General features: G+C 57.4%; 2 protein-coding genes across 5 annotated transcripts in view; one reads left to right on the top strand and one right to left on the bottom strand.

Annotated features, from left to right (window-relative positions):
* Positions 1–7,144: 7,144 nt before the first annotated feature.
* The window catches only part of SLC5A10 (solute carrier family 5 member 10), a 54,863-nt gene continuing 36,029 nt past the window's right edge, over positions 7,145–25,978 (top strand). For 2 of the 4 annotated variants that reach the window (XM_060289900.1, XM_030861251.2), the window contains exons 1-9: positions 7,145–7,258; positions 8,326–8,397; positions 8,659–8,763; positions 9,094–9,153; positions 9,856–9,960; positions 15,764–15,869; positions 16,165–16,245; positions 17,663–17,868; positions 23,124–23,259. In XM_060289900.1, coding sequence (XP_060145883.1) covers positions 7,145–7,258; positions 8,326–8,397; positions 8,659–8,763; positions 9,094–9,153; positions 9,856–9,960; positions 15,764–15,869; positions 16,165–16,245; positions 17,663–17,868; positions 23,124–23,259 — 985 coding nt within the window. Of the gene's footprint in view, positions 7,259–8,325; positions 8,398–8,658; positions 8,764–9,093; positions 9,154–9,855; positions 9,961–10,287; positions 10,423–15,763; positions 15,870–16,164; positions 16,246–17,662; positions 17,869–23,123; positions 23,260–25,978 lie in introns of those variants that run through there. The other 2 variants (XM_060289899.1, XM_030861250.2) reach the window with 2 other exon arrangements.
* Positions 17,183–25,978, bottom strand: part of FAM83G (family with sequence similarity 83 member G) — a 29,710-nt gene continuing 20,914 nt past the window's right edge. The window contains exons 3-5 of the mRNA XM_030861246.2: positions 25,622–25,746; positions 23,719–24,961; positions 17,183–18,399 (exon numbers count right to left, since the gene is read on the bottom strand). Coding sequence (XP_030717106.1) covers positions 18,007–18,399; positions 23,719–24,961; positions 25,622–25,746 — 1,761 coding nt within the window. The 3' untranslated portion in view covers positions 17,183–18,006. The remainder of the gene's footprint in view (positions 18,400–23,718; positions 24,962–25,621; positions 25,747–25,978) is intronic.

Below are 25,978 nucleotides of genomic sequence, written 5' to 3'. Positions count from 1 at the left end.
CTAAGATCCTGCATGCCACAGGGCAACTAAGTCTGCCTGCCACAACTACTGAGCCTGTGCACCTCAACTAGGGAACCTGCGTGCTCTGGAGCCCGTGCGCCACAACTAGAGAGAAGCCCGCGCGCTGCAAAGAAGAACCTGTGCGCTGTAACGAAAGATCCCACGTGCCACAACTAGGACCCAACGCAGCCAAAAAAATAAGGAAAAATAAATATTTTAAAAAACAAGAGTAACCAAAAGAGAATTGGGGTGGCTATACAAATAGCAGAAAAAGTAGACTTTAACACAAAAATTCCTGCAAGAGACAGGGAAGGACATTATATGATTATAAAAGAGTTCATTAAGTTCATTATATATATTTATAATATAAAAATTATGAATATATATGCACCTGACGACAGAGCCCCCCAATAAATGTGAAGGAAAACTGACAGAATTGAAGGGACAATAGGCAATTCAATAATAATAGTTGGAGACTTAAGCGCTCCCTGAAGATAATGGATAGAACTAGATAAATGAACAATAGGGAAACAGAGGATTTGAACAAGAGTATAAACCAATTCGACTTAATGGACATGTACAGAACAAAAGCAAAATACACCCAACAAGAGCAAAATACACATTCTTCTCAAGTGCACATAGAACATTCTCCAGGATAGACCACATGATAAACCACAAAATAAGTTCTCAATAAATTTAAAATGATTGAAATCATACGAAGTGTCTTCTCTGACCACAATGTAATGACATAGAAATCAGTAACAGAAAGAAATCAGGAAAATTCACAAATGCATGGAAATTAGAAAACAGTTTTTTAAAACCAGTGGGATAAAAGAAGAAATCAGAAGGTGAATTAGAAAATACTTTGAGGGACTTCCGTGGTGGTCCAGTGATTAAGACTCTGTGCTCCCAATGCAGGGGGCCCGAGTTCCATCCCTGGTCAGGGACCTAGATCCTGCATGCCGCAACTAAGAGCCCGCATGCTGCAGCTGAGACCCGGTGCAGCCAAATAAATAAATATTTTTCAAAAAGAAAATGTATGTTTTTTTCCATTCCATTGGATTCACCTTGGTTTGTAGCATGTAACATAACTAGTATGTTATATATATGTGTATACTAATTGAAATTTTTAACAGATTTGTACTTTTAAAAAATAAATTTATATTTTCTTTTTGGCTGCGTTGGGTCTTCGTTGCTGCACACGGGCTTTTCTCTAGTTGCGGTGAGCAAGAGCTACTCTTCGTCGTGGTGCGGGCTTCTCATTGCAGTGGCTTCTCTTGCGGAGCATGGGCTCTAGGTGCGCGGGCTTCAGTAGTTGTGACTCGCGGGCTGTAGAGCACAGGCTCAGTAGTTGTGGCACATGGGCTTAGTTGCTCCGCAGCCTGTGGGATCTTCCCGGACCAGGGAATGAACCTGTGTCCCCTGCATTGGCAGGCAGATTCTTAACCATTGTGCTGCCAGGGAAGTCCTGTACTTTTTTTTAATGAAAGTTCCTGGTTCTGCTTGACCAAATAGTGCAATCATTTTTTTTTAATATTGTAGCTGATTTCAGAGGGATATTCACTAATAAATGTATGATGTATATCAAGGATTGCCCCCCCAAAGAATATAACATCCAAAAGAATGAAATACTTGGAGTATTGCCATTTTAACAATATTAAATCTTCCAGTCCATGAACATGGGGTGTGTTTCCATTTTATTTAGGTCTTTAATTCCTTTCAGCAATGTTTTGAAATTTTCATTTTGTGATATCTCATTGTTGTTTTGATTTGCATTTCCCTAACAACTAGTGATGTTGAGCATCTTTTCATGTACCTGTTGGCCATTCATATATCATTTTTTGAAAAATGTCTATTCAGGCCTTTTGCCCATTTTTAAATCAGATTTTTAAATTTTATTTATTTATTTATTTATTTTGCTATTGAGTTGTATGAGTTCTTTATTTATTTATTTATTTTTTGGATATTAACCCCTTATCAGATACAGGTTTGCAAATATTTTCTCATTCTGTAGGTTGTCTTTTCAGTTTGTTGATTTTTTCCTTTGATATGCAGAAATCTTTTAGTTTGATATAGTTCCACTTGTTTTTTTATTTTATTGCTTGTGCTTTAGGTGTCATATCCAAAAGATCATTGCCAAGACCCATGTCAAGGAGCTTTTTTTACTATTTTACTTCTAAGAGTTTTTCATAGTTTCAGGTCTTACATTTAAGTCTTTAATTCATTTCAAGTTAATTTTTGTAAGTGGTGTAAGATAGGGGTCTAGTTTCATTCTTTTACATGTGAATTTCCAATTCTCCCAGCACCATTTATTAGAGAGACTGTCTTTTCTCATTGAGTATTCTCGGATCCCTTGTCAAATATTAGTTGACTGTACATGCTTGGGTTTGTTTCTGGGCTCTCAGTTCTGTTCCATGGGTCTATTTGTCTGTTTTTATGCCAGAACCAGACTGTTTTGATTACTACAGTTTTATAATATAGCTTAAAATCAGGACGTGTGATACCTCCGGCTTTGTTCTTCTTTCTCAGGATTTGGCTATTTGGGGTCTTTTGTGTTTCCATGTAAATTTTAGGATTGTTTTTTTCTACTTCTCTAAAAAACACTATTGGAATCTTGATAGGAATTGCATTGACTCTGTAGATGGCTTTTAGCAGTATTGACATTTTAACAATATTAATTCTTCCAATCTGTGAACACAAGATACCTTTCCATTTATTTGCATCTTCTTCAATTTCATCAGTGTCTTACTGTTTTTAGAGTAGAGATCTTTCATCTCCTTGGTTAAGTTTATCCCCAAGTATTTTATTGGTTTTGAAACTATTGTAAATGGGATCATTTTCCTTATTTCCTTTTCAGGTAATTTGTTGTTAGTGTCTAGTAATGCTACTGACTTTTGCATGTTAATTTTGTATTCTGCAACTTTACTGAATTTGTTGACTAGATTTAACAGGTTTTTTTTGTTTGTTTTTGTTTTGTTTTGTTTTGGTGGAGTCTTCAGGATTTTTTATACATATAATGTCATCTTCAGATAGAGACAGTTTTACTTCTTCCTTTCCAATTCTGAGACCTGTTGTTTCTGTTTCTTGTCTGACTGCCCTGGCAAGGACTTCCAGTGCTGTGTTGGATAGGAGTGGGGAGAGGGAACACTCTAGTCTCGTTCCTGATCTTGGAGGAAAAGTTTTCAGCCTTTCACCACTGAGTATGATGTTAGCTGTGGGCTTTTCATACATGGCCTTTATTATGTTGAGGAACTTCCTTCTATACCTAATTTGTTAAGAGTTTTTATCATGAATGGATATTGAATTTTGTCAAATGCTTATTCTGCCTCTATTGAGGGATCATATGATTTTTTTTCATTCTTTCTATTAATGTGATTTATGACATTGATTTCCATATGTTGAACTATCCTTGCATCCCAGTATAAATCTCACCTAATCATGGTGAATGATCCTTTTAATGTGCTGCTGAGTTTGGTTTGCTAGTATTTTATTGAGAGTTTTTGCATCTAAATTCATCAGGGATATTGGTTCTTTACTTGTAGTGTCCTTTTCTGGCTTTGGCATCAGGGTAATGCTAGCCTTGTCATATGATCTTGAGAGTGTTCAAGCTCCTCTTTGATGTTTTTGGGAAGATTTTGAGAAGGATTGGCATTAATTCTCTAATGTTTGGCAGAATTCACCAGTGAAGCCATCTGGTCCTGGGCTTTTCTTCATTTGGAAATTTATGATTACTGACTCAATCTCATTACCAGTAATTGGTCTGTTCAGACTTTCTATCTCTTCCTGATTCAATCTTGGTAGTTCGTATGTTTCTAAGAATTTTTCCATTTATTGTAGGTTGTTCAGTTGGTTGGCATATAGTTGTTCATAGTAGCCTCTTGTCATCCTTTGTATTCCTGTTGTATCGGTTGTGATGTCTCCTTTTTCATTTAAAATTTTGTTGATATGTGTCCTCTCTTTTTTCCTGGGTTAATCTAACTAAAGTTTCGTCAATTTTTAAATTTTTTTAAAGAACCAGCTCTTAGTTTGGTTAATCTTTTTTATTGTTTTCCTGTTCTCTATTTCATTTATTTCTACTCTAGTCTTTGTTATTCCCTTCCTTCTGCTAACTTTGGGCTCCATTTGTTTTTCTCCTAGTTCCTTGAGTCATAGTGTTAGGTTATTTGGGGGGGATCTTTCTTGCTTCTTAATTGAGGCATTTATTGCTATATAATTCCCTCTTGGAACTGCTTTTGCTGCAACCTATAGATTTTGGTATGTTGTGTTTCTATTTTTATCCATCTCAAGAAACTTTTTTATTTCCCCTATAATTTCTTCTTTGATCCATTGGTTGTTCAGGAGGGTGTTGCTTAATTTCCATGTATTTGTGAATTTTCCAGTTTTCTTCTTGTTATTGGTTTCTAGTTTCACACCTCTGTGGTCAGAGAAGATACTTGGTATGATTTCATTCTTCTTGAATTTGCTATGACCTCTTTTGTGGCCCAACATATAGTCTATTCTAGAAAATGTTCCATATGCACTTGAGAATATGTATTCTGCTGTCATTAGATAGAATGTTCTGCATATGTCTGTTAGGTCTATTGGTTTGTAGTGTTGTTCAAATCACCGTATCCTTATGCTTCTCTGTCTGGATGATCTATGCATTGTTAGAGTGAGGCATTAGAGTCCCCTACTGTTCTTGTATTGCTGTTTATTTGAAGAAAATCTTAATAGGTGCAGGGTCCTACCTTGGTTCAGTACATCTCTGCAGGAGGCCAAGACCTCTAAAGCCTTTTAAATTCCAGAAGCCTATTTATTTTATCCTCAAGGTAAAATGCACATAACATAAAATTCACCACTTAAACTATTTTAAAGTATACAGTCCAGTGGCCCCTAGAGAGCTTCAGGATGGGGCTGGACACCAGAAAGACCAAGGCATGATGAGAGGATTGAAACTTTCAGTCTTGAGCTAATTATTAGTGTCAGTGATCTAATCCATCATGCCTAGGTGATAACACCTCCATAAAAACCCCACACGATGAAGGGAACACACTGTCCCAGGTTGGTGAACACACTGGTGCTAGGACTCTTCTGGACTTCACTCAATGGACCTCTTCATCTGAATCCTGTAGAAATATCCTTTATAATAATCATAAGTAATCGAGTGTTTCCCTGAGTTCTGTGAGCCATCCTAGCAAATTATCAAACCTGAAGAAGGGGTATGGGAGCTCCCAATTTACAGACGCTCAGCAGAAGTACGGGAGGCCCAGGACTTACACCTGGCATCTGAAGTGGGAGCAGTTTTGCCGGACTGAGCCCTTAGCCTGTGGGGTCTGCGCTAACTCGCAGATAATGTCAGAATTGAGTTGAGTCACAGGACACCCAGTTGGTGTCCAGAGGGATGGAGAATTGGTCGGAGTGGAGAAAACCCACACACATTTGGTGTCAGAAGTGGTGTTTGTAAACAGGACATAAAGGCTTCCTTCATTTCCTCCACTGCCGCCCTCTCGCTGTCCCCATCCATCAGCTCTTCTTGGCCTCCTTTACCCAGGCCTTTTGATCAGAAGGTGGAGTGGGTGGCAGTGTTGTCTCTAAGGGGTTTGTTTCCTTCCGAGACCCAGGCTGCGGAGCGGGGACCAAATACTGTTCTTTCAGCTACTGCATCTTTAGGAGACCAGTTTCATAAATCTGGACGTTATCCCGTTGTGCCCTCTGACCAGTACAAAGTGATCTTTTTCTTTTTTTTTCTTTTTTTTTTTTTTAGCGGTACGCAGGCCTCTCACTGTTGTGGCCTCTCCCGTTGTGGAGCACAGGCTCAGCGGCCATGGCTCACGGGCCCAGCCGCTCCGCGGCATGTGGGATCCTCCCAGACCGGGGCACAAACCCGTGTCCCCTGCATCGGCAGGCGGACTCTCAACCATTGTGCCACCAGGGAAGCCCCAAAGTGATCTTTTGATTCACGATACATTTCTAGCAATGGCTTGGGAAGTAAAACCACCTGAGAGGCTAGTTTGTTGAAGGTGAGGGTAGTTGGGGAGGGGCGGTCTGAGCCTGCCTGACTTTACGGTAAGCAGTGACTTACTTTTTCTTCCCCGTCTAGTCCCGCATGTGAGGGGATTAATCTTTAAACCCTCTGCCTCGGTTACCGAGTAACAGGCACAGTTGGTTTTGCAGGCCAGTGTGTTCCCAGTGGCAGCCGTTCACTCATTAACACTTCTGGAGGGGTTGCGTGTCCTGGTTAAACTCCAAATGTCACACACGGAGACCCACCCGGCTGTACACACTGATTTAATTAGTGAGCAATCTGAGCAGGAAGGACCCAGTGGAACCAGAGACATCATTGCCACCAACAGGGAGCATCTGGGGTCAGATGTGGAGCTGAAGCCCAGCTCTGGCCCTCAAGTGGTCGTGCAGGGACAGGTGGCCAGCCTCCTGCCTTCGTCCCTTGACTGTGACCCGTACCACCTACTCTGAGCGCAAAAGGGGACAGTGTGCAGAAGAGCTAAGCAGGGTGGCTCTCAGCCCCTGGCAGACGCTTGCTGGATACTAGGACCCAGTATCTGTGGTCCTGGGAGACCCTGGGGACCCAAGGGGATGGTCAGGATGGGACGGTTTGGCCTGATCACTGGTCTAGAAAAGGGAGCAGGAAATTTGGTGACAGGCCTTTATTGTCCAGCGAAGGGTGTTCTAGGACCAGGACTGCCATGGCTGGAAGTGAACCATGTGACGCAAGTCTCTATCCCAGGACCCTCTCGGTCCACTCACGGCCTGCTGGGTGCAGAAGGATGTGGCTGCCATCATGGTAGTGTCCCCAGAAGTGGGGCATCTGTCCCCAACCCTCCGTGCTTCTTATCCGAATTACATACAGGTTCAGCCACCCATTCAGTAACGACCCCTTTCTGGGACGATTCTGGTTGCCTCTGGATCCACTAGGCTCCCTTTACTTTTCCCGAGCCTCCCCCGAGCGCTCCCCACTCCCTCGATCCCCACTGGGGGTGGAGGAGATGTAGCTGCACTTTGAAGCAGCTTCCCTGCACGCGGCCACACCGTGGGCAGGAGGTGGCACCGTCGGCTCGGTTTAATCATCAATTTATTTCCTGCCGGGAAGCCCTTTCTGCCCTGGCCTGGCCTCAGTCCCTCCCGCTCGAGCTGGCCCTGCTGCAGGATGGCTGCGGACAACTCTACCAGCGGCCCCCACGCCCCCGGGCCGCAGCTGAGCGTGGTCGACATCACCATCATAACCGTGTATTTTGCCCTGAACGTGGCCGTGGGCATATGGGTGAGAGGACGGTGGTGGTACCAGCTGGGGTGGGCAGTGGGGTGCGGGAACCGGCCGGCACGTCCCTAGGCATTGCATCCTCTCCCTGGAGGCCTGGTGCCCGCGGGGTCCTCCTCCCAGCCCCGGGGGAGATTTGTCGGAGCCTTGACCGAGCCCCTTTCCCTCTCTGGCAGCAGCTTCTCAGTCTCTAAAGTGAGGAATAGGAAGTCTCTCTAAGGGCAGGCCGAGTGCGAGGCTTGGGGCCTTCTATGCGGCTGACACGCTGGGGGCCCGGGCACAGCACGCCGTCTTCCTGGCCTCGCCTCCGATGTCAGATGGACTCACTGGGCGAACATCGCCCTGAACGATAGAATCACAGGGGTTCTCGGCTGCACCAAACCAGCTGGGCCAGAATCCAGAGGCGGGGAGGGGCGCGCAGGACCTGGGGGTCTCTGTTTTGACAACTCCGTGTCCACCAGCCTAGCCTAGTTCATAAGCCAGTTTCTCCCGCCTTTGATAGGAGAGAAGCGATTTTGGTCATCACAGGCAGCAGCGGGGCCCCTTCTATGCAGGCACTGTGCACATCACCCTAACTCTCCCACAGCCCCGGGCCAAAGGCCAGCCCCGTTTACAGGTGAACCCCGGGGCTTCAGGGGACAGGGACTTGCGCAGTGAACCCCAGGACCCTGCACGGAGGGGAGGGCCTCCTCCTGTCTACTCCTAACGCCATCAGCTGATGAGCACTGGGGCTGTTTCCACCCTTTGGCGTTGTGAATAACACCGCTGTGAACATTCGAGTACAGGTTTTGCTCGAGCACCTGTTTCCAGTTCTCTGTATCCTGGGAGTGGATTTTCTGGGTCCCGGGATAATCTGTGTGTCTAAGTCTTTGGGGAGCCAGCGGACTGTTTCCGCAGCAGCGGCACGAGCCACGCGAGGGCTCCTGTTTCCATTTCTCTGTATCCTGGGAGTGGATTTGCTGGGTCCCGGGATAATCTGTGTGTCTAAGTCTTTGGGGAGCCAGCGGACTGTTTCCGCAGCAGCGGCACGAGCCACGCGAGGGCTCCAGTTTCCACTTCTGTCCTTGCAGTCCTCGTGCCGGGCCAGCAGGAACACAGTGAGCGGCTACTTCCTGGCGGGCCGGGACATGACGTGGGGGCCGGTGAGTACACCCTGTCTCCTCCCGCCCCTCCTTCCAGTGGGGCCGCATCTGATCTCTAGGTCAGCCCTCATCTGCATCCCTGCGGTCACTGTGTGTCCTCCTCACCCAACGTCACCCCCCAGGCCAGCCCAAGCAGGCAGTGATGGGGCAGGCTGAGACTGACAGGGGGTCCCCAAGCTGGGGTGCTGGAAAACGTGGCAAGGGTGGGGCTCGGAGTCGGGGTGGGCCTCTTGCTAGATCCTTTTCCTCTCTCTCCTCCAGATGGGAGCCTCCCTCTTTGCCAGCAGCGAGGGCTCGGGCCTCTTCATCGGACTGGCGGGTTCGGGTGCAGCTGGAGGCCTGGCGGTGGCAGGCTTCGAGTGGCATGTGAGCTCCTGGAAGGCGGGCCCAGGCTGTGTGGGGCCGTGGGAGGAAGCACAGCAACCTTGAGAGATGCTGGATGGGGCTGCATCAGAGCCTACCCCTCTGTGGCCAGAGGGGCAGCTCCCAGCAACCGGCGTGGCCAGCGTCCAGGCAGGCGGCGCTCCTGGGGAAGCTGGGTCTTCAGAATGCTGAAGAGCCGCGGGAAGCCGTGAGCCTTTGCCTGGCTGTCTGTTTATAGGGCTGCGGGGGCGGGGCCGCCCCAGGTTCTCCTGGCAACTCAGGCCTCCAGACCCCTGGTGTCTGCTGTCCTTACTCTGCCTCTGTCCCCCTCAGGCCACGTACGTGCTGCTGGCCCTGGCGTGGGTGTTCGTGCCCATCTACATCTCTTCGGAGGTGAGTCTGCTCCTGGGGCCTCAGGACAGCCCCGCCTGCGTCCGGGTCTTGGTTGGAGTGGGTGGTGGTGATGGGCAGGACCCCTGGCTTCACTCACAAGGTGAGTGAACCCACAACTCTCAGTTCTGGGTTTGTTGTTAGTCCAACTAACATTCCCATCAGCCCACGAAGGCAGGTCCCCTCGGACCTCAGCCCATGGGCCTCGTCTGTTGGTTTCTGCTGTACCTGCGTGTTGCATCTGGGGGATGATGCATCTACCCGAGCACACAGGCTGCACACCTGGGCTGTGCACTGGGCTACACACCTGGGTGAGACACCTGGGCTGCACACCTGGGTGGCACACCCAGGGGACACTGTCCTTGACTCCACCACTCCTTCAGCCCCAGCTGGGCTGTCACCAAGTCCAGGGGATCCCCTTTCCTGGTTGTCTCAGTCGGGCACAGCCGGCTTCCCCAACCAGCCGAAGCTCACTGGATTTGTCACCACAGCCTCCAAACTCATCCCTGTGCCCCCAGGCACAGTCCCCCGAATCCATTCCTCCTGTCTCAGCCTGCCACACCCAGGCCTGAGCCCCTCAGGATGTGATCAGAGCGCTTAGCCTGGAATTCCAGGCCTGGCGTTGGGAGTGTGAGAAGCTCCCGGTCCTGAACATGGGCTGTGGTCTCGCAGCACGCTTAACCCCTGCCCCCGTGCCCCCGCCAGATTGTCACCATGCCTGAATACATCCAGAAGCGCTATGGAGGCCAACGGATACGCATGTACCTGTCTGTCCTGTCGCTGCTGCTGTCTGTCTTCACCAAGATATCGGTGAGCTGCCCCACCCCCAGCTTCTGGCTGGAACACCCCTGCTCTGGGGTCCTCGAAGGGACCTGACATCCCTTGATCTGTCTCTGCCTTGTCTAACAGCTGGGAAAACTGAGGCCTAGAGAGGCACACTGACTTGCCTAGGGTCACACAGCTGGCCCAGCACCCTGGGGCTGGGCTCAGCAGCCGGCGAATTTGGGGTCAGAACGCAGGCCCCGTGACTCCTGCTTTGCCCAGGTTCTGGATGCGGGGTGTCAGGGGTTACGGTTAAGGGCCGGCACCGGGTGAGCCGGGACCGCCCACTAGGGGGCGCCCAGAGCCCGAGGTCTCTGGCCCGTGATGCCGTTTGGTTGTCAGTCCTCCGCTAGGCTGACCCCGCGGCGCCCCCTTTCCCTTGGGGGCCTGGCCTGGCCCCGCTGGAGGGCCAGCGTGGGGCGCGTCCTGTCCACACCCTGCGTTTCACAGGTAGGGAGACGGAGGCCGGGAGGGCGGGGAGCTGGTCCCCGGCGCGCGAGAACTCCGCGGCAGCACCAGGCCTCGGGTTCTCCCTCCCGAGTCCTCGGTGCCTGCCGGTCCCCTGAGGCCGTCCAGCCGCTCCAGCTCCGGCCCCTGCGAGGGCTCAGAGGTGGTCGGCCGGGCCTGGGCGGCCTGCTTCTGGCCGAGCGAGCCCGCGCAGCCCCGAGCCTGCTTCCTCCCGCGTGAGGCCTGGCGCTTCTGAGGGCGTGGCCGGGGCTTCCTCCTCCGCGGCCCCTGCGGCCCCGGGAGCCTCGGCCGGCCGGGCCTTCACCGGAGCTGCACGTCTGCACGTCTCCTTCTGGGTGGGTTTCGGGGTGTTTAGAGAGCAGGCGCCGCCTTCTTCCCTGGACAGATCCTAAGAGTTCTCCCCTGGGGCTTCCCTCTACCGACCAGGACGGCGCCGCTGCTCTCCAGGCCCAGTTCCCACGCGGGCTCCTCCCCTCCCGCCCCCCCCACCCCGTGCCGGCCGCCTCCCTGGCAGCAGGGCCTCAGTACAGGGGGACGCAGGTGTGTCACGGTGGGCGGGGGGGACAGTGCGGACCCAGAAGAGGGTTTGGCGGTGCCTGCTGGGGTTGCGTTGGTTGGGGTCTAGTGGAGAAGGGGGTACGCACGGCATGGGGGGTGCAAACGCCAAGGAGAGAGGTGCACGGCGTAGGGCGCGTCTGGGGTGGTCCCGTCCGGAGGCCCAGACTGCAGGGGTCAGGCGCCTCGGGAGCAGAGGAGGAGCTGGGAGGGAGGTGACCGGGAGCGGTGGCAGCTGAGGCAGACCTGAGAGCCGCAGCTGGCTCTTGGGTGGCAGTTCCCGCCCTGGCCCAGGGGGCTCCGTCGGAGATGAGTGAGGAGTGCCCCAGGGGCCCTGGAGGCTTTGAGCAGAGGTGACACGGTCAGGTCTGTGTTAGTGCCACCGGCACCCCCAGAGGATGGACTGGAGGGGACAGGGGCGAGAGGCGGGGGGCGGGGGGCAGTCTGGTGAGGCCAACCCCTGGTCGAAGGGGTTTCGTCTCCGCCCACCCCCCTGTTCGTCCTACTGGTGGCTCTGAGGCAGAGCTCACACGTCACACTCATAGCTTGGGCAGGACGTCCAGAATGTCGGGGTTGGGGGGCAAAGTGGGGGATCCTTCGAGGCCACCTCGTGTGCAGCCCTGTTTACAGACAAGACGATTGAGGCCTAGGGAGTGGCCACCACTTGCTGAATCAGGCAGGGACAACCGTTAGAGCCCAGTGGGCCCGAGCGCTGCCGTGTGGCGCTGAAGGAGCCAGGCGTGGTACTTCAGACTCCACTTTGTGATGGGATGACTCAGTTTGCCCACCTATAAAATGGGGAGCCTCAAGGCTGGGGCTGCCTGGATGAAGCGGACAGGGAAGCAGGAGGAATGCGGATTGCCGGGCTGGGTCTGGGAGGGACTGGGGCCCCCCAGCTAATGTTTGGGGCTGAAGCTGTTTGCAGTGTGTGTGCCCAGCCGGCCCCCAGAGGCCCTGACCTCACTGGGTGGAGCCCCAAGAACGCCCAGGACCCTCACCAGCTGCAGCCTGTCCAGAGACCACAGGGCCCGCCTGCCGCCAGCCCCCATGTGGGGACAGTGGTGTGCAGAGAGAGCAAGCCATGGGTGGCAGGGGGCCTCACACGGGCTTGGGGGGAACCGAGCTCCATCACCGTGTGCTCTGGGAAATAGAGAAACCCGGCCTGACACCCCAGGCCACTCAGGGTAAAGGCCAACCGTGGCCAGCAAGACCCTCACCTCTCCTGCTTCTCCCGACGCAGACATCACTCCAGCTACACTGAGCACACCCGAGGCATGACCCTGCCACAGGGCCTTTGCACCTGCTGTGTCCTCTGGCTGGAACCTCTTCTCCTGGATATCCATGTGGCTCACGCCCCTGCCTCTCAGGTCTTTCACAGCTCACCCTCTCAGCGAGGCCCTCGGCTGCCCCGCAGGTGCAGACCTGCGCCCCCTGTCTTTCACACACGTGCTACCTTCTTACGCTGAATGATTTCATTAGAATGGCCACAGTCTGCCTCCCCCATTTTTTCTCTGTTCATTGGTGTATCCCCAGTGGTACTAGGTGCCCGGCACACCTCATGGGACTGAATGGAATCATCTATGTCAGGCTCGGCTGGGTTTTCCGTGAGGGGCCAGATAGAAGGTATGCTCAGTTTTGCATGCCACTTACACACCACTGAAATTTGCTGTTGGCGTTTGAAAGACACACCAGTGCGCCTGATGGGATCAAGCCTGTGGGCTATAGTGTACCAGCCCCTGGTCTATGCAAACGTGCCTGTTTATTGAGCACCTACTGTGTGCCAGGCCCTGGGTGGGCACCCATGATGAACCCATTTCTCGTTCTCAAGGACTTTTCCTTCCAGGCAGATGAGATAAGTCAGCAGAGCAGTGCATCCACACTGAGTGGTACAAGGGTGATCAGTGCAGCAAATGCAGGGCTGAAATCTGGACGGAAGAGAAGGAGCAAGCGACAGGTTTGCTTTGCAGACAGTGGTCCAGCTGCTGAGGGAAGCCGATGGGGCTGGGGAGAGGGTGCGTGCAGGGCCTCTGGGCCGGGAGGTGGGTTTCATTGTGCGCGAGTGGAGATGCAGAGACCTCGGCGCTCCCTCTGAACAAGCCGAGTGCAGGAGGGACCAGCGAGGGGATTCCAAAGGGATGGGGCCCAGGGTGGGGAAAGTGGAGGCGGGCAGGAGTACTTTGGGAATCAACAGCCATGGCCGGTGGGTTGGGTGCAGGGAGTGTGGCAAAGGTGAGACGTGTCCAGAACACTGAAGGGACAGTGATGGCCTCTGTGGAGATGGGCGAGGTTGGGGGTTGGGGACACAGGCTGATTTGGGGTAAACTCGTAGTAAGTGTCAGTGCAGGGACCTGCCCAGCTTCTCTGCTATCCACAAAGGGAGGGGGCAGTAGGGTCTCATGCAGGAAGGTGGCCAGGACAGGGCCCAGCCAGGGGGCACGTGCTTGTGGGGCACTCGGGGTGCTGAGAAGCTGTGACGAGCCAGCAGAGCAGCCCTAGCCTGCAGGTCAGCTCAGCCCAGCTCCCTCCCATGTCCGGGGCTCATGGCCCCTGCAAGCCCGTGGGATGGTGCAGGAACGGGGGGTCAACCCTCTCAGGGGCCCCGAGGGTCAGCCCTAAAGCCCGCAGCCCTGCTCACAACTGTGCAGCTTTGGGCCAGTTGCTTCGTGCCTCTGCGCCCGTGCCCCGCTCTATGGAGTGGAGCGGCTCCCTCAGGGGTCCCGCCTGCGCCTCCGCGGCCTGCCCTGCGCAGGGCCTGCAGAGGCCAGCAGGGCCAGAGGGGGCCGAGCACAAGTGCTTGTGTTTCTCCACATCTGCACCCACACTTTACCCAGAGGCTCAGGAGGTAAGGCGACGTGCTCACCAGGGACGCAGACCCAGGTCTGAGCGGGGCTCTTAGCTTCTAGCAGGCTGCAGCTCAGCTGGGGCCCCAGGAGAGGGAGCTCCGTCGGCAGAAGGAGAGGTCAGAGCCGGCCGGGGGCCGTCTGAGGCTCCTCGCGGGGTCTCCTTTAGAGCCAGCAGGCAACCGCACATTTGCTGGCCTCCAGCGGCAGCTGCGTAGCGTCCCCAGGGGGTCGGCGGCTAAAGTCCCACCTCCACACCTGTGCCTGTGCTGTTCCCGCTGCCCACGCATCACTCTTCAGATCTGCTGCCCTGGAAGGAAGTCCCTGAGCAGTAGAGCAGTCGGGGAGCAGGGCGTCGGGGCGGGCTGAGTCCTGAGCGATAAGATGCAGAGATGGGAGGTCCCAAGGCAGAGGGACTTGGGCGGGCCAAGGCCTGGAGGCAGCAAAGTGCCTGGCGTGGAATGTCGGCGTGACCAGACTTACCTGGGCTTAAAGGGATGCGTGGCCAGAGCCTGGAGGCTGGGCGCACAGGCCAGGGCTGTCCTCTGGGGCAGATGGGGTCCAGGGAGTGGTCTAGAGCAGTGGCTGGAGGACAGCTAGGTGGGAGGAGGGGCTGCTACTTTCTAGAGCCCCCCTGCTCCGTCGCCGGTCCCCTCCATCTCTGATACCTGCCAGGTGGGAGGAGGGGCTGCTACTTTCTAGAGCCCCCCTGCTCCGTCGCCGGTCCCCTCCATCTCTGATACCTGCCAGAGCCTCGCCTTGGGGAGGTCGCTTGCCCTCCATGGGCCTCCGTTTGTCCCTGGTCTGACGGGGCAGGGGGCTTGGAGAGTCCTTCCTGCTCTGATATCCAGCACCTCTGGGCTTCTTAGCTTGGGCTGGAGGTGGACACACACACTCGCAGCCGGGGGCTGGGGGGGCCAGAGTGAGGGGCCGCCGACTCCCGAGAACACCTTGTCTGAGTGCCCACGCTGGCAGGTGAGGGGAGGGGAAGAGCCTGGGGGAAGCAGGGGTTCCACAAGCCTGACTCCGAGCGGGGCTGGTCAGCTCCTAGCTCGGCCGGTGCCCCAGGCCTCGGGCAGACTGTCCCCCACTCGGCAAGCTCAGCTAACCCGCGGGCTTGCCCAGCTCTCTGAGGAGCCTCTTGGCCCCAAAGGCTGTATTTTGGGTTATCTCCCTGCCATTAAGCAAGCCCAGAATGGCAGTTTCGGAAACTTGCGGCGGGGAGGGACCCTGGCCCAGCCCTAGGTCCCGCAGGATCGGGTCCTCCCTCCTTCCCTGGGCACCCACTGCGCAGTGGGGAGGGGCGGGCAGTTGTGGTCCGTGAGGCCCATTCCAGCGCTGAGGCTAGAAGACTCGCCCCAGGGCTTCAACTCTTGCCTCTGTGCTGCCCCAGGGCCTGGGATGGCAGGACTGTGTCCAGTTCAGCCCTAGGAAGCAGCCTCGGCCTGAGCCGTGGTCCTGGCTTCAGTGTCAACCCCATGGTGGGTCAATAAGCGAGACGGCCCCTCTGTTCCCCCAGCCCACCCCTGGCACACATCTGGTTTCTTCTTGGGGTGCCCTGCTTAACAGGGAGCAGAGAACAGGGACCCAGGGACCCAGACAGACGTGGGTCTGGAGATGGAGGCTCACTCGTCTTCTTGGACCCCCCCACCTCCAGGAAGCCCTCCCGGACTCCCTTTTCCATCCCCAGGCAGGGGCCAGACTGAACAGCAACACCGCTCCCTGGTGGGCAGAGGCCACTCAGGACTTTATTAACATCAGCAACGTCCCCTGCACACTGCTTGTCCACAGCCAGGACTTCCTCCCCTTCAGAACAGTCCCTGGAAGGTGGGGGGGGGGTCTCCCCTTCTTCCTCTACGTCGGGTGTGTGGCGCTCCGGGTCCTGCGGTTACCTCGGGCCCCTGCACACACCCCTTTCCCGTCCCCAGATTGACCTGTACGCGGGGGCCCTCTTCGTGCACATCTGCCTGGGCTGGAACTTCTACCTGTCCACCATCCTCATGCTCGCCGTCACGGCCCTGTACACCATCGCAGGTACGGCGCCTGCGGGTGGCAGGTGTGGCCTGTGGACATGCCCGGGAACCCGAGCGGTTGGTGGGGGGCAGGGGGCACCCCCTCCCACAGCCTGGGACCGGGCCAGTTCGTGTCAGGCACCTGGGCTTCTGCAGCTGGCTCCGCTGGCCTGGCTGCTGCGTCCACAGCTCACCCACCCGTGCAAGGGCAGGGGACGTCGATGTGGAACAGCTGTCCCTCCCGGAGCTCTGCTCACCTCCCTGTCCCTCCCCCGTCGAGGCCAGGGCCCCTCCAGCTCTCTCGTCTCCACCTACAGGGGGCCTGGCCGCTGTGATCTACACAGACGCCCTGCAAACGCTCATCATGGTGGTGGGAGCCGTGATCCTGACGGTCAAAGGTGAGAGGCCATGGGGACTGTCACAGCAGCGAGCCCTTTGGGGTCTGGGTGCCGCCCTGTCAGGGCCCCGGTGTCCGCACTGGGGGTGGGTGGCCTCATGAGGTCAAGCCAAGGTCAAGCCACTAGGCAGTCAGCCCCCCACCGGCCTCCCCTGGGTGACGGAGGCCTGCTCCCCTCCCACCCCTGCTGCCCAGCGGCACTTCTGTCACCCGCTCCGGGCCGGCTGGCATCTGGCTGTGGACCTGACTCAGGAGGCAGGGCTGTCCGCACCCACGCGGGCTCGGGGCTCAGTGGGAGCAGGGCTGCGGGTGGGTGTGCAGACACACTTGGGAGACCACAGACCTGCCTGGACATCTGCCCCCATTGCTTCAAAGCATGTCCAAGATCTCAAGAAGCCAGCGGGACAAAGGCAAGGTGGAGAGAAGGGGGGTTTGGATCTCCTGGTCTGGGAACAGGGAGGAAGCTCGGGGTGGGGGCTGCCCCAGAGGTAGTGAGATCCCCATCCCGGGAAGTATGCAAGCAGAGCCAGGAGGATCCCACGGAGAGCAAACGGTCTCTTCCAGACTCAGACTCTAGGACCCTGTGGCTGGGCAGTTTCCAACCCGTGTCTGGTGTTCGTCCGTTCGCTCTGAGCACTCCCCCTGGCCTGGCCTACAGGTGGCACTGGTGCCGGGAGCCCAGAGTCCGGGCAGCGGGCCGCCTGCTGGGGAAGGCGGGGGAGTGGGGCCTGTGGCTGCCCAGCCTCCTCACAGACCAGGGGCCTGTGTACCCGGAGCCCACTGCGGGAGAGGCACCCAAGCAGCCAGGCCTGGTCTGGATGGGGGCGGGGGAGTGACCACAGGCAAAGCAAAAGCCACAGGTGGGCCCAGACCCCGAGGCAGACAGGAGCAGTGAGGGGGTGAACGTGGTTGGCTCGCGCCGGCCGCCTGGCGGTGTAGCCTTGGTGGTGCCCCTGCCCCTCTGGGGACTCTGTGTCCCTTCTCAGTGCCACATCCCCCAGCCATACTCAGCTCTGCCGAAGTCATGTCCTTTGGAAGCCCCTGGGTCAGGACGTTAGCCCTTCAGATTCCTCAGGAAGGTCCGCGAATGCCAAGAAAAGACACGTTTGCTTCCTTGGGTCGACAGCCTGGCAGAGAGCTCCTCACCTGAGGCTGGTGGGCGTCCAGAGGCCGGCGGGACACTGGGGTGCCCTCGTGTGGAATGCTCATTTAATATTATCATTTTAAATACAAATAAAATAGTCCTTTGAATTCACCTTTTTTAAAACCCTCTACGTCCATACCTTTCCAGACCCTGGAAAAGGTGAAGTGGGAAAAGTTGAGTTTGATGCAAGAAGTTACTCGTGAGCTGAGGGCAGTGGGGCTGGGAGTCACGGCCGCCAGCCACCAACCGTGCCTGTCCCGCCCACCCCCTCCAGCTTTCGAGCAGATCGGCGGGTATGATCAGCTGGCGCCAGCCTACGCCCGGGCCGTCCCATCCAGGATCATCTCCAACACCACCTGCCACGTGCCACGGGCAGACGCCATGCACATGTTCCGAGACCCCTCCACGGGGGACCTCCCGTGGACCGGGATGACCTTCGGCCTGACCGTCATGGCCACCTGGTACTGGTGCACCGACCAGGTGAGGTCACCGCCCTCCCTCCCTTCCTTTCTTCCAGGGTGGCTCTGGAGGTCAGGGCGGCCAGGGAACACCTGCGCGGTGAGCCCGGGCTGGGGTGGAAGCCGTGGATGGCGTGGCTTCAGGCCCGGGCACGAGGTGTTAGGGGTCCTTGCAGTCCCGGGGGGCCTGGGCCTGCCGTTTAGAGTCGGATGAAGCCCACTGGCCACCCATCCTGGCCTTCAGGTGCTTCAACTGGGACAGTTTGGAGTACGGGATTCCGAAGGGGCTGGAATGCTCCTCGGCGGCCCTGACGTCGGCCTGGGGGCTGGCGTTTCGGGCCAGTCTTGGGGTCCCAGGACCCGGCAGCTCACAGGGCTCCGGGCCACCCTTGGCCTGCCAGTGCTGGGGAGCTGCCACAGCCGGGCCCGCTTTCCTGCCAGAGCTCTGGGCGCCATTGGCGGCGGGGCGGTACTGCGGGGGTCCCAGGGTCCTCGACGGCTGCGGGAAGGCATCTTTATCCCTAGGGACTCGGTAGTGGTGGAACCGCTGGCCCTGGGAGAGAGAGAGCAGAGTGAGTGAGACCCAGGGGCTGGGGCAGCTCTGCCCCTTCCTGAGGGGCCCTTGCCAGGCAGGCTGCAGCCGGCACACCTGGGTTTGCTTCCTGGCCTTGCCACTCACCAACGGGTGGTCCTAGACAAGTATCTTCCAGTCCTCCGTGCCTCGGTTTCCCCACGTGTCCCAGGGGAACGGTCCGCCTGCGAGGTCGCACTAAGGCCAGCGCCTACTCTTCCCCATGCCCCGCCCCCCTCCTCCACATTCTCCGTAAGAGGGACGGACGGGGATGCCAGAGACAGTGCCTCCCCCTGCGCCCGCGTGTGTGGTGAGTGTGGCGGCTAGGTCTTCCTCCGGAGTCTGACTCTAGGCCTTCCCAAGTTGGGCACGTACCAGGTGGCACCAGGCGGCCCTGCTCCCTCTCTGGGCAGAAGCAGACGATGCCCCCGCCCTGCCTGCCTCGAGGGCCACGGGTAGCTCCAGGTGGCACTTGGGCGGGAAGGGGCCTCGTGAGCACCAGAGCCTCAGCGGGCACGGGCCTGATGACCGTCCTCGCCTCTGGACCCGTGGCCTCGAGGGCCCCACCCAGGAGCGAGGCAGCCAGCCCAAGAGTCGACCCAGCCAGTCACTGTGGGGTGAAGGGGGGCAGCTTCCCTGCGAGGCAGGCCTGGCGGCCCCATCCACAGGCCAGAACGCTGAGGCCCAGGGTGGAGTGCCTGCCCGGCGAGGAGCGCTCTGCAGCTTCCGAGCACAGGTGTTTTGTGTGCTCGCTGGGAGACCCTGCCTGGGCTGTGACGGCGGGAGGCAATCTATGTTGGGAGGGTCCAGGAACCCTGAGAGGCTGGGCCTCAGTTTTCCCATCTGTGACATGGTGCCGGAGAGTCCCTTGTAGGCTGCGCCCACCACAGGTGTCTGCCTAGCACCCCTGGGGGGCCTGGGGGCCGCCGGCCTGGGTGAGCGAGGGGCTGGTTGAAAGGCCGGCGGTGGAGGGCATGCGGAGAAGTGTCTAGACTGCCCTGTGGGCCAGCCGGGGCCCCTCTGCCCCAGGGCACCTCTCACTCCCTCCCCACTCAGCATGGCCTGGCATGGCATTGGCGTCTCTGGGTGGGGCAGCATTCAGGAGATTCTCCCATGAAGGCCAGGTGAGTGGCCTGGAGGTCAGGGCTGGACTGGGCTTGCCTCCTGGATAAGAAGGTCACACAAGGAGGCAGCTGACCCCAAGGTGGTCCAGAGTGCCTTCCCCCCCCGCATCGTCCTGCTCAGGCTGGGTCTGCCTGGGCGACTGCTGGGCCTTGGACCAGAACCCCCGCCTGCGTGGTACCGATCTCCTGGGCCCTGGGGGCTTGGCAGGACTCTCCTCAGCCCCCGGGACACCCACGGTGTGGCCAGCGGCAAGCGGCAGCTCTGTGTGCCGGGGCCACGGGCGCTTTTCGTTTTCTTTAGGCTTCTCAGTGTCTCCCAGCTCAGCCACAGTGCGTAGGCGACATCAGAGCCCAGCAAACCCAATAAACAGGAGGCAGAGGCCCGGTGGGCAGAGAGCTGCCACACCCCTCCCCGACCTCAGCCGCTCAGTCAGCACCCCCAGGAGGCGCACAGACCCGAGGGGCCTTGGGGCCTGCCCGCTCCCGTGGTGCCGGCGCTCCTCGCGTCACCTGCCGCTGCTGCAGTTTCAGACGGGCTGTCTTTCAGGCAGCAGCTGGGTCAGTCCTCGTGGCGGCCACCACTTTTCAGGCTCCCGCGCAGGTCAGGTGCAGTGTCAAGTGCATGGGCCCCGTTGCCTCGTTTCTCCCCGTGTTCCCGTGGGCTCTCTTGTCCCCATCTCACAGCCAAGGGGTCCAAATGCTCCTGGGCGGCACAGGGCCGTGGCTGACCCTGAGGTGGCCCTGATGAACGCCTAAACTTGGTGACTCGCAGCCGGCCACCCGGGCACGGGCTTGGCCGTCCACACGCGGCCTCATCCAGGATTTGCAGCAACCCTGCAGGTCGGGGGTCATGTCACATCTTGCAGGCGAGGACAGAGCGGTTCGGGGAGGTCCAGTGGCCGGGCCGGGAGAGGGAGCTGGCCTCCGGCAGGGCCTGTGCAGAGAGGCACTGGGAGGGTGCTGCCGGGGAGGCCCCGGCCTTGCCTGCTGGGGCACCGAGCCTCAGCTTCTCCAGCTGTAGAATGGGGCGACCACGGCTGTCCCGCCCACCTCCCGGGGCTGGCCGCCAAGAGCACGGAGCAAAATAAGGGAAGACACGCAGGGATTTAGGGAAACTCTTCTCTCCCGCGGGGAGCGCGGCCCTGGGCTCTTGTAATCACAGGACATCACAGGGGAAGGGTCTACAGAGAAGCTGTCTAGACGGGGAGACTGAGGCCCCAAGCGAGGAAAGGACTTACGGCACGTCACAGGAGCTGGCGGAGAGGCAGGACTGGAATCAGCTTGCCCTGCAGACCCCACGCCGCCAGCCCGGGCACCCTGTCATTTTTTTTTTTTTTTTTTTTTTTTAACTAAGAAAAGCAAAGGCAGTTTATTTTGAGCTACAGCAAACGGGAGGCAGCTTCCGTCCCTCACATTTGGCAGAGGCTGAAAGGCAGGCAGATGAGCCAGAGAGTTCTGCAGAGGTCCTGATGGGAGGCCGCGGCCCGGGGACACGGGAGGTGGGGCGACCCTGTGATTGGTGCGGGTAGGAAGCGAGCAGGGGACAAAAGTTAGAGATGCTGTCAGTTACTGATTAGGTCCTGGCCACCTGGGGCTAACTGTTAGAGCAGTCATCGTGCAGCCTCCTCAGCGGTTACTGGAGATAACCGTCGGCCTTCCTGCGTGGCTCTGAGAGCTGTTTATTGTACGTAACGGGGTGGCTTCCCGGGCAGGTCAGAGTTCTTTTTTTTTTTTTTTCCCCTGGGCTGCATCACAGGGCTTGTGGGATCTTAGTTCCCCGACCAGGGATTGAACCCACGCCCTCGGCAGGGAAAGCACAGAGTCCTAACCACTGGACTGCCAGGGAAGTCCCAGAGTTCTATTTTTAGACGCGGTCCAGCCAACATCCAAGTGCTATTCAGCCTCTGTGGGACTGCGCTCCACAGTAAGTGCGAGTGAGCACACCTCCAAGGGCATGCCTTCGCTTCTGGACCTTGAGGTGAATATGACAAACTGCTCAGAAGCCTAAATCTTGAGGGATAATCACCTCTGATCCAGAGCTCCATTACAGGAGTACGATTTTCATCTCATTTTCTCTGAGACACTTAGATGGGCCTCTGAAGAAACACACGACAGTTTCTCTTAAGGACCCTAAACACAAATGAGCACTAAGGGGCCTCTGAGATGGACACACGCAATTTTGGGCCTTTACAAAAACCACTTTTGTGAAAGTGGAGGGAGTTCGAGTACAGTGGTGGAAACAGGTTCCTCCTAAAACAAAGGCTGTTTCCACTCCTACGCCTGACATGATGAGTCTGCATTTGTTCCGTTGGATGTTAACTGTTCCCTAGGCGTCAGACATTAGATCGAGCATGGCCCACTAGGTCCACGACTATTAAGTACTGACTATCTTCAGCCAGGTAAGACCTTGGGAAAAGATGGAAAAGACCACATAGAGAAAGCATCTGGGGTCCTCTGATGGAGAACAGGCTACAAGCCACTATTTCCCAGAATGCCCTGGAGCCCCTTTGCTTTGATGTAAACCCAGGTTATTTTCTCCCGTTGATGAAAAGGTGCTGGAGGATGAGCCGGGGAGGGTGGAGTCTCCCAATGGACACCAAGGAATATTCTAGTGGATTCAGTGGGCTGCACCCTGAGAGCTTTGAAAATGACCCCATCCCTGCCTGATCTACCAGAGAAAAATCTGTTTTAGAGCTTGCCCTGCCCTGGCACCCTGTAATTAATGCTTCACCAAGAGCTGTGTCTAGAGGGAGATGCTAGGAGCTACCTGTCAAACCTGCGTGTTTGGAAAATAACTTAAAATCACAAAGAATTCCTACTTCTGGATTGCAGGAGGTGATTTAAACTGCAGAACACCGAAGGAAAAATACTTGTATTTCAAAGTTATAGACTGCACAACTCTGTGAACATACTAAAAACCATGGAGGTGTACACTTTATGTGGCTGAACTGTGTGTGAATCACGTCTCAGTAAAGCTGTTTAAAGTCCCACATTCTTTTTTTGGTGTCAGAACTGGGAGAGATCTCAGATGCCATCAGTTCCAACTACCCCCCTCCCATTCTGCAGATCTGGAAGCAGAGGCCCAGGCAGGAGCTGCCTGAGGCTACATGAAGAGTTGCCCTCATGCTGCAGCTTCTAGCTCCTTCCATTACTGAAACGCAAGCTTCCCCAAACCCAGGTCCTAAAGCCCCAGACCTCTGCCAGGGACACGACACAGTTGGAACCAGCGTCTGCTCTTGGCACGTGCATGAGCCTGCCAGCCTCTCGTGAGGGTGCAGGAGGTGGGGGGGTGTCCCTGATAACCTACCCACCCAGGGTCTTCTCCCGCCCTGACAACTGCCAGGGTGACGGGCTGCTCAGGACCAACACCTTCCCTCCTCGACAGCTAGGGAGACTGAGTCCCCGGAGAGAACCTTGGCCCCAGGTGCTCAGACAACTGGCAGGGATGCTGTGTTAGGGTGGGCGCGGTTGTCTCAGGCCGGTCTCGGGCTAGTGGGACAGCACCTAACTCACACACTCCCTGAGGCCCACGGGCGAGAAATCCCGAGGAGGCTGGGGCTCACTGCCTCCCCCTGCCCCCAGGTCATCGTGCAGCGCTCACTGTCCGCCAGGGACCTGAACCACGCCAAGGGGGGCTCCATCCTGGCCAGCTACCTCAAGATGCTGCCCATGGGCCTGATCATCATGCCGGGCATGATCAGCCGTGTGCTGTTCCCAGGTAGGACGGGCCCTGGGGGCTGGGCTGGCTGCAGGGTGCAGAGGTCACCAGGAGGAGAGGTCAAGGACAGAGGCAAGGTGTTTCCCGGCCTGGGGGAGCGGGGAGGGGAGTGGTCCCCAGGGCCACAGTCAAAGGGATCGACACGGAGATGGCTTGACATAAGGTCCGGGCAAAGACTACCTACTGCTGTGTGATCTCAGGGTGTGAAGGAACATCTCTGTGCCGCCGCCATCTCCTCATCCACAAACTAGGGAGCAGACCACCCACATAACACCACACCCCTGAAACCTCTGGGTGTGTTGTGTGTTTCCTTTCGGATCCTGGTAGCTGGCTCAGGTTGCCTTTATGGGATGCTGGGTAATGACCTGGGGAGGCGGCTGCCCAGCAGACGGCACCTTTGGGTGCTCACGCGTGGGGGAGGGGCTCCCAGGACCCCGGTGCGCAGGGGCCCCGACCCACCTGTGCCTCCTTGTCTGCCAGGTGTGGGGCCTGCATCCTCAGAGCGCCTGCCTCTTCTCTCTCCTGACCCTGGGCCCACGAGGAGCCACCCAGGGGTCCACCAAAGGTCCCACGGGTCATGTGGGGAGTGCTCAGATGTTGGCGGGGGGGCTGGGCTGACCCGTTGGCCACCTGCTCTGAGTGGCAGCTCCGGAGGGCGGCCGAGCGCTCCATCACCTCAGAACACTCATCTGACACAGATGAGGAGACCACCGAGGGCCGCTCGGGGCCAGGGCCACGGCCAGAGCTGCCTGAGAGGCTGTCCTGGTCACTGAGGGTCACGTAGTCGTCGTCGTCTTCCTCCTCCTCTCCCTCCAGCCCATTGGGGACCACCGGCCCCCCGCCGTCGGGGTCATCCTGGGTCATAGACAGCTGGTACTGAAGCGGGGCATGGCCTGGGCCTGCCGTCCTGGGGAGCCCGTGGTCCGTCCGGTTGTGGGCTGCCTGCCCGTCTGGGGTTGCCAGGGCCCAGCCAACACCGCCGCCCTCCTGGGCAAGCAGGTCTGCCACCGGGACTGTGCGGGGCTTGGCCACAGGAGGCCGTGGCTCGGTGTCCCCCTGGGGGCGGCTGTTCTCGGCTGGGACCGCGTCCTGGGGGGATCTGGGCTGGGGGGCGGGGCTGGAGTCCTGGCTCTGCCTCCACAGCTGGGTCCTGGCCTGGGATGTGTCCTGGATCTTGATGCGGTTCATCTGGCTGGGCTGGGGGTTCCAGATGTTGGGGTCGATGATGTTGATGTAGCCTAGGATGTCGCTGCCGGGTTCCGGGTCCGGCTCCACCCACGTGGGCAGGTATTCAAACATGTTGGCCCGTTCCAGGTTGAGCAGCCCCGGGTGGATGGGCAGGGGCGGCTCGGGGTGGTCTCCCGGCAGCTCGGCTAGGGCCGTGCCCCGCACCCCCAGGGTCCTGGAGGCTTCCCGCTGCTCGGAGGACAACTTGGCGATCTCGTCAGCACTCTTGGCCTTGACCAGCGCGTACTTGGGGTTGACAAGCTTCTTGGCCATGGTGCCCGAGGGCACCTGCGGGACCACAGAGTGCAGCACGACGGGCTCGGGCTCGGGCTCCTTCTCCATGGGGATGTCCTTGAGGCTGACGCCGTGTGATGTGAGGTACAGCTCCTGGAACTGCCGGTCGAATATCTCCACCACCTGGCCCGACAGCACGGAGATCACGTTCCTGTCCGTCCTTGCAGCCGACCACGTGAAGCTGCAACAAAGGGCGGCAGCCTGGTCAGGCGCAGGGCCCAGGGCCCGGGAAGAGGGAGCAGCCCCCAGCCCCCCACCCCCCTGCACGCACAGGCCAGCGTCCATCAGACCGTGGCCACAGAAGGGATTAAAGAGAAGCGAGCAGGGGCAGAGGACGGGGCCCGACGGGGCCCGAGCCCCAGCGTCAGGCCCGGTGTGGGACCTCAGGCAGCGCCTGTGTGGCAAGCTCCTTGCGGGTGTGCAGCCTGGACAGTGACTTGTGCCCACCCCGTGTGGCCGTGGATGGCCCCTGCCTTGCTGCCCCCTGCGTGGCAGGGCTGGCAGAGCTAGACCGCACCGTCCTCATCCTGGCCCCTCCCTGAGAGCAGCTCTCCAAGTGACCGCCCTGTGGGCCTGGGAGGACGCAGCCGGCCTGGCCCACAGCCCACCTCTGGCTGCTGACACCTCGAGGCAGGAACAACAGTCTCACGGCTAAAAGCGTCGCTCTGCCTGCTTCCGAGACGGGTGGGCAGCGTGCAGGCATGCCCAGCCCCACTCACACCTCAGCAGTCTGGGGACCAGTGAACTGGAATAACCGGGGTGTCACAAGGCAGGATTAAGGGCAGAAACCAGCTGGGAACTGGAGCCGCCCCTCCCCTGGCCCCCAGAAAGCCAGAGTCACCTGTAGGAGCCGCAGATGGCCCGGTCTCCATCCACGAACATGAACTTCTGGGCCAGGGCACCCTTGAACTTGGTGGCCGACCGCGTGAAGAATTCGGTCCCTCCGCTGCTCCGCACCCTGAGATTCTGTGTTGGGAGACAGGGGGCAGAGTTACACGACCCAGCACTGGCCACCCTGCCCGGGCTCAGGGAGGGATTCGGGGGATCGCCGACGGGCCTGGGGAAAGGGGCGGTGCATGTGGGGACGCGCCGATGTGCGTCGGGGTGGGAGGAGGGCAGGGGCTGGAGATGAAGGGCTGCAGGATGGTCTCGGTGTGGCCTGAAGGGGTCCACAGGGCAGCCCAGCCGGACAGGCCCC

The sequence above is a fragment of the Globicephala melas genome, chromosome 20, assembly GCF_963455315.2.
Source record: "Globicephala melas chromosome 20, mGloMel1.2, whole genome shotgun sequence".
NCBI lineage: Eukaryota > Metazoa > Chordata > Mammalia > Artiodactyla > Delphinidae > Globicephala > Globicephala melas.
This window is presented reverse-complemented; position numbering and strand designations above follow the sequence as displayed.